Source organism: Notothenia rossii, assembly GCF_949606895.1.
Source record: "Notothenia rossii genome assembly, chromosome: 8".
In the NCBI taxonomy this organism is placed as follows: Eukaryota; Metazoa; Chordata; class Actinopteri; order Perciformes; family Nototheniidae; genus Notothenia; species Notothenia rossii.
The window spans coordinates 25,712,049-25,724,300 of NC_136906.1; the positions used below are offsets into that span (position 1 = coordinate 25,712,049).

At 39.0% G+C, this 12,252-nt stretch overlaps 1 protein-coding gene across 1 annotated transcript; it reads right to left on the reverse strand.

Annotated features, from left to right (window-relative positions):
- Positions 1-789: 789 nt before the first annotated feature.
- grap2a (GRB2 related adaptor protein 2a) lies at positions 790-11,866 on the reverse strand. The gene is given in 8 exon segments (XM_079643648.1): positions 790-900; positions 1,508-1,654; positions 1,656-1,698; positions 4,164-4,283; positions 4,795-4,886; positions 5,089-5,236; positions 10,504-10,619; positions 11,218-11,866. Coding segments are annotated over 7 exon segments (714 nt in total). The 5' UTR covers positions 10,572-10,619; positions 11,218-11,866; the 3' UTR covers positions 790-804.
- Positions 11,867-12,252: the final 386 nt, after the last annotated feature.

Consider the following 12,252-nt stretch of genomic DNA (forward strand, 5'->3'; position numbering starts at 1 on the left):
AAGTGAGCAATGTTCGTTTTTTCATGTAAAATGAGATGTCAACATTGACATGTTAACTTATGTATTGTTAACAAACTTGTATCATGTATGATTCAGAAGTTTCCGATAGGTAACTTAAAGGGGACCTATCATGCTATATTTGAATAATATTATTTGTAGGGCCATACCTATATAAGGTTATATTTATAAGTTTTATTTTTCAAAATACCAAACAGATCATGCATTTTAGCCATGCCTCATTTTTGCCTCACTCCAGCTCTGTCTTTGCATGAGCTGGAGCTGAACCCCCCCCCCCCGAGGCACAAGCGTCATGTTACTATGCTGTTGCCATGAGGTTGCTATGCTGTTGCCATGCCACGGCAACCTCTCATTCCCCTGATAGGTGGAGAGTTGACCATACAGGCGGAGTGCACCTCTGTGACATCAGAGGTGCAAATCAGAATCCACATGTATCAAATCCGTTGCAGCCCTGTTTTTAGAGATTTGGGTATGGAGGAAAGAGAGAGGGTTGTATTTTCTGACACTTGGTGAGTTTCACTGGAACACCGGGGACACATATTCATGTATAAAAGACGTACAAAAGTGCATTTTTGCATTATAGGTCCCCTTTAAGCCATTATCTATGCTCTTTTTAAAGCCACCAGACTCTATTGACAAACACATTCCTTTTAGATGCCTGCCCTGCCACTGCCTTTTTTTTTTTTTTATTGTGTTGTTTTCATGAATCCAGACTAACCTTTAAAAAAAAAAACAGTGTAATAAAATATAGCGTACATTCCAAATGAACACATAAGGAAGCAAAAGTCAAATGTGTACCAGCTGGTTGTGAGGCTGGTCTGAAGCTCTGCGCGTTGAAGCAACGATGGCTGCCGCCGTGTTACGTTGTTCAGGCAAACTTCCCTCTTCCCCTAAAGGAAGGAAACAGACCGTGACTTACAGGAACTACAGTATAAGCTGTCATTTCTATTTCTAGTGAAAGCCCTGTGAACAACAAGGAAGGAAGCAAAAACATTTGAACTCATTCCAATGATTCAGAAATGTAGGATATCATGTAACATATCATGTAACTACTTCCAAACATTTTTTATATGATTCTTTAACTTCCAAGAAATAAAATGAAACTGAGAAAATAGAGTGCAAATGTACCAGGGATACATACATACAAAACCAAAAGATTTGATCATGATCATTTTTACAGTTTTTAGTAAGTTAGTTTCTTCTCTTTTTTTGTTGTTGTTCATTTCTTATTAATTTTCAAGTGAGTTTTTTTATATGGCTCTCACCATTGTGTTTGTTAATATGGGAAAAAAGCAATGGTTATACCATGTTTAGTTCTCTATCTTTAGATATTTTACCAACCATATTTTTAAAAAGAAACCCACCCGCCCAGGTGCAATAGTTCACTGTGGTGTAACCTTTTCATGGCTTTGAAATCTGCTTTTAGCAAGTTTACTGAACTATTGAAAATCAAAACTAAGCCCCTGTGTGAAACTGAACTGTCTCTTACCGCCGTTGGCGTGGGGGGGCTCTTACTGTCCGAGCTGCCGTCTTTGAGGTATATCTCCCTGGTCTTAGAGATGGAGGTGGACTTGTAAAACTCCACCAGCTTGTTTAACGAGGTGAACTTCTCCGACCACAAGAAGTACTGCCCCTTTGTTGTCTTTCATCACTTTGAAGTGCTGAACATCACTCTCATGCCTAGGGGGAAATATAGCATGGACACAGAAACACAGAGTAAAGTGCAAAGCCACATTAAGACACTTACAAGGTCCATTGACAATCACTTTAAAGAAATACTTAATCGAAGAAACATGTTGCTTTCTCGCATGCCTTCATGTTGAAAGAAGAATCCAAAAACTCACACAGAATTCGTGGAGCATTCCTGTTTAAGAAATGCGTGTTTTTGAGAAGTATTGAGCATACAACTGGATAAATGACACTTAGATTTGTTTTTTAATCTAGAAAAACAACATTTTTCTTCAAGAATTCAAAGTAGCGCTGGGTAAGTATTTGATAAACAGAAATGGTAGTGAGAAGTGTTGCTTTGAAAATATTTCGAGGAAGGACTAGGCTTCTTGTGCAGCAACTTTCCAGAGGTTTTCTAGTTTCCTCGGCTGGATTGTCTCTCCTGCTGGTCAAAGTACAAAACTACAACCTCAATATTCACTATGGCCGAATCCTTATCTAAACACAAAATCCCTAAAAAAAACTCAAGAGGTCTGAACTTTCCTAGATTTCCAACAACCGACCTCCAAGCATTCCAGGTGCAATATGTAAGAACTATGTGTAAAAACAACTGCTTTTAAATCTTGTTGTCCTGTTGTTTGTTTGCTCTTATCATTGTGTTCTGTTGTACTCTTGGTATCATTGATCATGGAAGTCCTGAGCATAAAAAAGCAACCATCAGAGTGTGCAGATCTTTTTCTCTGGTGGTCTGAATATCTGCAGACACTCATAGGTAAACTAACTCAACTTGTTTACTGTGATGCTCCTGCAGCTGTCTCCTTCTGTAAATATGTAAGAGTCTTGCAGAGTTTGCAGCATGTAAGTGAAGCAAAGTAGGCGAGAAAATGAGTCAGAGTTGAACTCTTCTTTATATAATGATACGCGCAAAGGAAACATTGGGTTTACTGTTTCTGAGGGTTGAATTATGTGGAAGTGATTGTGAGAGATCTTTTCTAACAGGCTTACATTTGATCCATTTAAATTATGTTGAGCCACAACATCTGTTCTTATTTGGTGTTTCTTGTACCGTCATACTTATGACAATAATCTAAAAGTATATCTGCGAGCATTTCTTAAATATTCAGTTTTTACGAGAAACTTTATTTCTAATCAAATTAAACATATTGAAATATCTGGAATAAAGTAATTTTGGATTTATTTTTCATTGTAAGGCATTTTAATGTGCATTTCTTGTATTTAAAATGCTATACAAAAACGGTGTATTATTATGAATACTAATATTATTATTAGCACAGAAAACAACAGGAAGCATACAGATGATTTATATTTCTAGAGTGAAGCTTTCTTAAAGCTCTTTACTGATTACACAACAGTATGAACCTTTAACACTGGCATATCTTAAATGCCATGACACACTTACAATATTTCTGACTGCAGCTTTAAGGTTAAAGAAAAGGAAGTTGTTTTTTTTGTTTCTAACTTTAGAAACCAACCTAAATCCACTTTTATCTGGATCTAAACAAGATTGAAAAGACAGGATTCCATTTGGATATACTTGTATCGGGGTTTCCGCCGGTCAAGTGTTCGGAAATAATACATTTTACCGGACAAATTAGAAACTTACCGGTCATGTTTCAATAATAATAATAATCAGAATTGTGTAGCAGAGTTTCCGTTAGCAGGTAATTAAAGGACTATGACCGGTAATATATGCTGATGTTTAAAACTCAGTTAATGGGGCTCATTTTTATATTGCTTCACTTTATAATCATCATTATTACATTCAAACAAACTACTTATAGTAGATGAAGTACATTATTCAAAAGTTTACATTATTTTAGGATAATAACACGGGAATAATTAAATTCCTCTCTCTCCTCTGTATCAGACTCATGCAGCTCGCTGATCCAGTAATTAGTGACCTGACAGTGAAGAATAAACATATGTATAACTAGTTTAGCTAGTTCCAGAGGTAGATAAAGTGGCTAAGTGTGATAGGTCTAACTTGAAGTGTGTGTTTTGCTCCGCTCACCGGTCCGTCACAGGCAGCGGGCGGAGCTATGATTCGGGAGAGCTGCAGCTGATCGTGATCTCTCTCTCTTTCTGCTTCACACGTTGCATACCGCCGTTTTATTGTCTTTTTGGACACCTTGAAAAGCTGCCAGACCGGTGAAGCCATTTTGGCGAGCTTCTTTTGCCGCACACAGAGAAAAGTCTCATGTATTTTGCTTCATCTGATCGGCTCTCCTGATCAACCTTTATAGAGAACACCGATCAAACTATTAAGAGTGAATATCGGCCGATAATGATCAGCGGCCGATCGATCGGAGCATCCCTAATTATTACTGGACATTTTGACCGGCAGGTTTTGAATTTACCGTTTTTTTATAAATGTTACCAGCTAAAAACCGGTAATTACCGGCTAACGGAAAGCCTGACCTGTATATCAATTTTTAAGGGCAAGGGTCCTAACTCACTTGACAGAGATGGAGAAGTCTCCCGGGGAGCTCTGACACCCTCGGATCACAAAGTCTCCCACATCTTTGTAGCGGAGGATGTCCTCTGCAGCGTTACGACTGGCGTCCTCCTGAAACCACCTACACACACACACACACACACACACACACACACACACACACACACACACACACACACACACACACACACACACACACACACACACACACACACACACACACACACACACACACACACACACACACACACACACACACACACACACACACACACACACACACACACACACACACACACACACACACACACACACACACACACACACACACACACACACACACACACACACACACACACACACACACACACACACACACACACACACACACACACACACACGTGGAGTTGACTGTTTACAGATAATTATGGCTGCAACTACTGAATATGTTCTAGATTAATCGATAAATAGTTATTTAAAAAGTTTTAAATGTCCATCCAAGTTCCGAAAGCCTGCGGTGATGTCTTTAAGTGTTTAGCAAATATGAATGAATGAATATGAATAGAATGTCATCCCATAAAGGTAACTCTTTTCCAGGTTAACTGTTTGAAACAGGATTTATTGTCTCTCACCTCGGTGTCTGCATCTCGATGTAGTTTTGTGGCACGAATCCTTCCAGCCCGTTCATCTCTGCTTTATACCAATCATCTTGTGGGCTTAAAACCTAATCAGAAAAATAATAATTAAAATAGAAAAATAAGAGCATTTACTGAAAGAAACAAAAACATAATATAATTACAAATGACTATGCAAAAGAAAATGCATTTGAAAATGACAGTATCATGCAGGAAGCTTCACAGTACGGAGTATGAGGAAGTAAAAAAAATGTGAAGGCATATTGTTAAATAAAATAATCGTCCACTGACCTTAAGTATGTCTCCCTTTTTGAAGCTGAGCTCATCGTCTGCTGTTGCAGCAAAATCAAATTTCCCTCTGGCCTCCATCAGGACCGGCTGTAGTATCCAAAAGGTAACGAAGAGAAGAAGGCGCAGAGACAAGATCAGCGATGAGTTTCTGTGCAGGGAGGAAGAATGAATGAAATTATACTTTCTCAATCAAGAATTGAATTGCTATCGAATACAGTTTCCAAAAACTTAAACGTAATCAGAGTTGGGGGGGTTGCAATCTTTGTAAAAACTACTAATGTATGCATGTTTGGCAAAAGTATATATTGTTTTCTGAGACGTTTCCTTTTTTTTTCTGAGATAAAACTTGCTGATTGTAAAGAGTAGTGATGTGTCGGTCACAAACGAGCCGATTCTTTTGAACGGCTCTTTGGTATGAACGAGGGGAACCGAGTCGTACTTGGTGAGAGCCGTTCTTTTTAACGTTCAATCGTTTGTCCGCACTCACTGCCTGCCAAAATCCCCTCGCCTTTTAAAAAGCTTGATTTTGTTCCCCAAACGTATTCTGTGAAGACCCGCCCCTACTCTGATTGGTAGGTTTCAGCACGAGGAGTGAGATGTGGGTGGGTCTTAACGGAATACGCGCGAGAGAGAAGTCATAACAAGTGGTACAGGACAGGTAGACGACGTGTTTTTCAGATGGAAAACTAGCCAAACGCAGCAACATTTGGATGCACTTCAACCAAAACGCAGGCAGTGATGAAACGCACCATTTGTAAAAAAAGGCTCTTTTGAAAGGAACGGAGCCATAAAATCCGGCTCCCTTCAAAGAGTCATAATTCCCATCACTAGTAAAGAGTGATACTTAAAGACAGTGGTTTGAAGAGAATCACCAGATAATTTTTTAAGGAAGTCACAACATTTTTCTGTGTATTGAAAACAATTCATGGACCGGGACGTTTTTGCAGCAAATACAGACATATTGCCTTTAACAAAGAACGCACCTCCAGATATTTGGATATTGGACTGTGCCCTATTGTTTAGCCCTAAAAAGGGTCTAAAACAAACTATTAGGGTTATTAAAAGTGGTAAATTAAACACTTGAATCCTATAACAAAACATAACAGAGCTCATTTAAGTTTAATCTAAGTAAAGAAAGTACACAATCACAGGACTATATGCACTGTAAACACAGAAGCCTATCAGTTTTTTCAGACTTGAGTTTTTTAGGGCACTTGAATACATGGAAACGATATGTAAAGCAACTGGAAAAAATTATTTGTAATGTATTTTTAAATTAGGAAGAATCACAAAAGCCACTTCTCATTTTGACTAACTGTTTACGGATAAACAAGCAGCAATGCCGAGGTTAAGACAACATTAGTGAAAATGTTATTCTCCAATTAAAAGAGATACACTTTTATAAAAGTCAGATTTTAAATTCAGTCAGAATTTGAATCTCATGACAGCAGTCAGTCTTACTTACTAATTTAGGTTTCCCACAGATGTGAAAACAATGTTCACTATCTTTGTGGTTATGAAGTGAAGGATGTGGTGAAGTAAACTGAATCTAACATCGCTTCACTCGTGCAGCTGTAGAGCGCTCTGCAAGCTTGAAACTTCTTTCAACTGGAGTACCATAGGAGTAGATGTACTGCTGTGAAACACCCGGTGTATTCATTTTCCCATGTGACAAACAAAAATCCCTCAATACAAAGATTCTACAAACAAAACTCTCAATGGTAAGATCTGTGGACGGATCTGCTGAAAGAATTCAAAATAATGTTACGTAATAGGCTGACTGTGTGTTGTAATAAAGCAAAATCAAATGAGCAAAATACCAGCTTGAATGAATAACTTCTGCTAATCACTGCCGGGGTTGATGTGGCTTTTAAATGTACTTAATTTGAACGAATTACTTAATAAGCTAATGTAACAAAGCAACCGACAACTGATCATGCATCGTAGTTTAGTTACAGCTAGCTTGCTAGTCCTATCTTGCTAGCATGCTAACAGATATTGCTAGCAAAATACTGAATAGTGAATATTTTACTTGGTTAGCTTTTAATTTACTTCAACTAACATGATCCTTATTATAACATGTATTATGATATGGTTTGCTGACTTTACTCAACAATAAGTTATGTTACGGCTTTTTACGTGCCGGGAGCGATGCAAGGCAGGTGTGGAAGTATAAATATCACCAATCTCTTGTTTAATTTAAGATAGATTTTGCTATGGCCGAGAAAAAGAACAACACATGACTTTCTCACAACAAGAGAACACTGTTTGTCCAGTGAAAATCTAAATATGTGTTATGGCAACCAGTGTCTTTATTTAAGTGACGGATATGAAAGAGTGAATGATACGCGGGCTGGATTCGAACCTGGGTCCTCCGCATGTGGACCAAGCTGCAGTCCATTGGCCTTCAGTGTAACAAACTGAGCTATATTACGGGCTTAAGCTTACTCTTTTAGAACTAAAGCAGGATTTCTTTTCCTCAACCTAACCAAGTAGTTTTGTTGCCTAAGACCAAGAGTTATTTGAATTTACAACGTCAACCGTGTGCGCTGGAATGAAAAGCTGAAACCAATAAAAAGTTTCTGATTTTGTTGAAAAAGGACAATTGAATAGTGATAATTTGATTAGAAGTAGTTGCCAACTCATGTCTTCTGTAGACTGGGGATCTAAGGAATCAATATCTTTTTGAGTATATTAAAGAGATGTCTACGTTTTTGTGACACAAAGATGATGCAGAGCAAGTTCCTGTAAGAAGTGTTGCTTTCAGTGTTTCTTTTTAAGTTTCAGTATTTTTTTAACTACAGAGATGTCTCTCTCATTTTGCACATCCATCTTAAACTGCACGGTCCATGAGGGCAGAAGTTATCCAGAGAACAGAAGCAGCTAAAACTCTTTCTTTTCTTCCTTTTTTTCTGGCACAATCACAATGTTGTTCTGAATTTCTGTGCCTTCTTTTACAAATAGTGGACGATGTTCAGATCCTTAACTTTAACATTATTAATAAATGCATTTTTTATGTGAGTATTATTAGCTAAATTATTAATCGTAAATGGCTCCACAATATAACATATGATGTTATGTGATTGTTCGTCAATGTGTACGGAGTGTTTCACTGTAATAGTTGGTCAAGGAAGAGCTAGTTCTAGTGAATTTATATAAAGTTTGTTTGTATTTTTAAAACTGTCATGTCATAATAAATGTATTTTAAAATCTTAATCTATCCAAAAGCCTGTTGTCTTAAAAAGTTTGTTTTTGAAATATCACAAATAAGTTTGTAATCAAAGTCTGCGTAAGAGGAGGTCATGGAGAATGGATGAATTCACTCATGTAACAAACCCATTACTTAAGTTACAAAACGATCATACTTATTTTCAGGGCCGCCCCTGGCCAATGTGTGGCCCCACGCAAAGTTATATGATGAAGCCCTCTGTGTCGCGAGCGTGGGGGGGGGGGCCTCATCGCAGCGCTTACACTGTAGGTGTGCCGCATTTGCGCTTCATATGAGGCTCCCTACGGAAAATGAGGCTCCCTACGGAAAATGAAGCACCCTCCACAAGCTGAGGCCCCACGCACTCTGCGGGATCGGCCTGTAGGGAGGGGCGGCCCTGCTTATTTTGGACGAGTAGTTGAGTTTCAATTCACAACACTTACCACGTTGTAAAAAAACTGCAACCATAATAATATTACATTACTTGTTAGACGCTTTTATCCAAAGCAACTTACTCAATACTGTGGACAATCCCCACTGGAGCAATTTGGGTTGAAGTGTCTTGCCCAGGGACACAACGACATGCCGACTGCAGTGGGGTTTGAACCTGTGCTCCCTTGATCTGAACACCAACGCTCTATCCACTGCGCCACACGCCGTCGTATAATTATATATAATAATATAATTATTATATATAATAATAATAATGAAAAATTGCAGATTAAAATCTCTCAGGACCCGAGGGAATGTCTTTATAATGGTTGTTTTGTCTAATCAAACTTGAAAACTAAGATAGATATCCACGTGAAAATTATGCTGAAGGAAAAAAGTTGAATCAGCACCGTAGAATATTTAGAATCTTTGCTGATACATTTTTTGTCGATCTTCTTATGAAATAATTATTTCAGCTGTAGTTTTTTGTAAGGTCAACAGACATATGGATTGTGTAACAACTATAATTTTGTGAAATGTTAAAGGTCCCATGTCATGGCCATTTCTACTGATCATAATTCCATTGTTGAGGTCTACTAAAATAGATGTATATTGTGCAATGTTCCAAACTCACATTGGTTTCTCATACAGCATCTCTGTATAGTATGTGTATTCACTGTCCTAAACGGCTTGTTGGAGCTCCTGCCCCCCCTTCCCTATGAGCCCAGTGGCCGTCTGCGAGACACCTGGACACAGCGAAACCAAGCCCGAAACCAGCTCGAGCACACACACACACACCCGCAGCCTGGCTGTGAGTTTGTGTGTGCTCACACACAAACTCAAAGCCCCGCCGCGTCCTGCCGTCTCAGGGAGGAGAAATCGGTGGAGCTGCAGCTGAGAAAAGATTGAGTGTGTGTGTGTGAGGAAGTCTGCAGATTGGTCCAGTTGGACCGATCCATGGACGTAACGTAACGGCTCCACGGATTGGTCCATTTGGTTATGGGCACGTCACTCTACCCAGGAAGAAAAAGAGAAATCTCCAACGAGGCGTTCTGGGGCAGCATAGACAGGTCTTTTCTGTGTTAGAGTTGTACTCCCTACAGGGTGTACTTTGAGGGTTTGTGACTCTGCAGACCGTTTACATGCAGAAAAAGCTTCATAACACAGACGGGGACGGGACGGGTAATAACTGGAAAAGCATGACATGGGACCTTTAAAATAACTTAGACAAATCAAATCGGCAGATTGAAATCTCTACATATATTTTGCAACCGCTAGGGGTCGCTCAAAAAAATGTAGAACAAAATACGGAATTTGGTTGCCTTGAATCTTTTCCCGGTAAGAAAGGAGGTTAACCGGGAGTCTAAATAACCTGCATAATTATTCTCATCACCAAAACAAACGGACCAATTGGTTAAAAAACATTTTTTTTAAACGCTGATTATTGGGACCCAGGGCGGACTTAGGATCCAGATTCCGATGACTAAATTCCTTTATCTGGTTGAAATAAATAGTTAAGAACGACCAAGATCTAACATGTGTGGCCAAAATGTGGATGAAAACTGGATAAAAAGTCAATTTATGACAGTGTCCGCCGGCAAACACTTACAACGAGGATACATGCTCAAAGGAGATGCAACACCATTATTGGAAACCACATTAAACAATAAACTGTTGCCTAAAAAGTTTCTCATATCTCACATAGTTTCTCTAAATAAAAGTCTGTATTTGAATCCCTAATTCATAGTTAGTTAGTTAGTAAGATGCAGCATTACGTTTTCTTCCACCACTGGGTGCAGAAGGGTGTGTGTGGGGTTGTTTGCAGAGGAGGAGGTCTTGACATGAGGTGGCTCTCAGAGAGCAGCAGGGCATTGACCTCTGACCCTGAGCTCTGTGGTGGTAGAAAAGCATCGATCTCCATGGATTTAGACAGAAAAACTAAACATATATTAAGAACTAATGAGATTATCAAAGATTGTGTATTAGTATTGACATCATATCACTCAATCTTGCCCACCAACAAAAGCTTTCAAGCTACTTCCCCTAAATGACGGGGGTAAAAACGATAAAAACATGCAGCTTGAAAACATACAATCCAAGCCAAGAGTGGAGATCCAGAAAATAGAGATGAAATAACAATTAAAATTAGTTCAGAAATGTAGATTTAACCTGGGTTTTACAAGTATAACATCCCAGATTGGCGTAAATTTGCATAGCCTATAGCTGATATCACCTAAATTGCCAAAAGCTAAATAAGTATGTTTAATGTTGTGTCTGCTGCGTCAGAGGGGGCTTCATCCAGTGACGAAATAACATATTTTGTAAAAAGAAAAGTCATTATTTAGTTTCAAGTAACGAAAGAGAAGTTGGAGATAGAGAGCAATAGAAAGAGGAAGAGAACTGAGCCGTTACTTATTTTCATATTTTTTTCATAAGGAAGTATGAAGTTAATACATTTTCAGATATTAAAACAGCATTGTTCAGCTTACCTTTCCTCCTCTCCGGAGAACACTTTGTGGTGACTTTTATTCTAAGGCTGGCCTCTTCTCCGTCCGAAGTGTGAACACAGAAGCATATTTGAATGTTTAAAAAAGTTAGCACAAACAAACAAAAGTCCCGGTTTTGAGTGAGTGACGTTTTGTTGCTCTGTTGTCTGGATGAGGTCGCGTGAACACGATGATTTGTGTCTGCGTGTGTCTGCTCTGTGCGGTCTGATGATCGCCTCTGCTCCAAGTACCAGCCACCGAGTGCGTTAAATGTCACTTCCGGCCTCACTTTCAAAATAAAGGTCAGGACACTTGTTGCAGCATTTTTAAGCGAGTTTCCATCCATCCATCCATCCATCCATCCATCTTCTCCCGCTTATCCGTGGTCGGGTCGCGGGGGTAGCAGTTCCAGCAGAGAGCCCCAAACTTTCTTTTCCCTGGCCACATCAACCAGCTCTGACTGGGGGATCCCAAGGCGCTCCAGGCCAGCGAAGAGATATAATCCCTCCACCTGGCCCTAGGTCTACCCCTTGGTCTCTTCCCAGCTGGACGTGCCTGGAACACCTCCCTATAGGGAGGCGCCCAGGTGGCCTCCTTACTAGGTGCCCGAACGTTTTTAATTTTTAAGCGAGTTGAATATTTAAAGAAGTTCGATATCTCTTGCTTAGAGTTAGCCTATAAACAATTGGTTGAATTTAATATACAAATAGTTGGGAAATAAAGGTTGCATTAGGGAATCAAATAATCTATTGAGGAAACCTTATCCGACACATTTTTAGGCAGGTATTGGAATTTAAACCTGTTTCAATCTATAGTTATTCAATATTCTGGTACACGCTCACTCTCTCTCTTTGTGTCTGCATGTAGATCATGCATTTATGTATTATTTTTCATTTTTAGACATTTTGTTAAAATCTTCAGCTTTGTTATCAATAAAGACATTTGTTGGCTGGAAACAGTAACTTGTTAAATAATATTTTTCTTGCATCTAGGCTACATCCGAAATATGTAAAGATATGAAAATTGTTCTGAGATAAA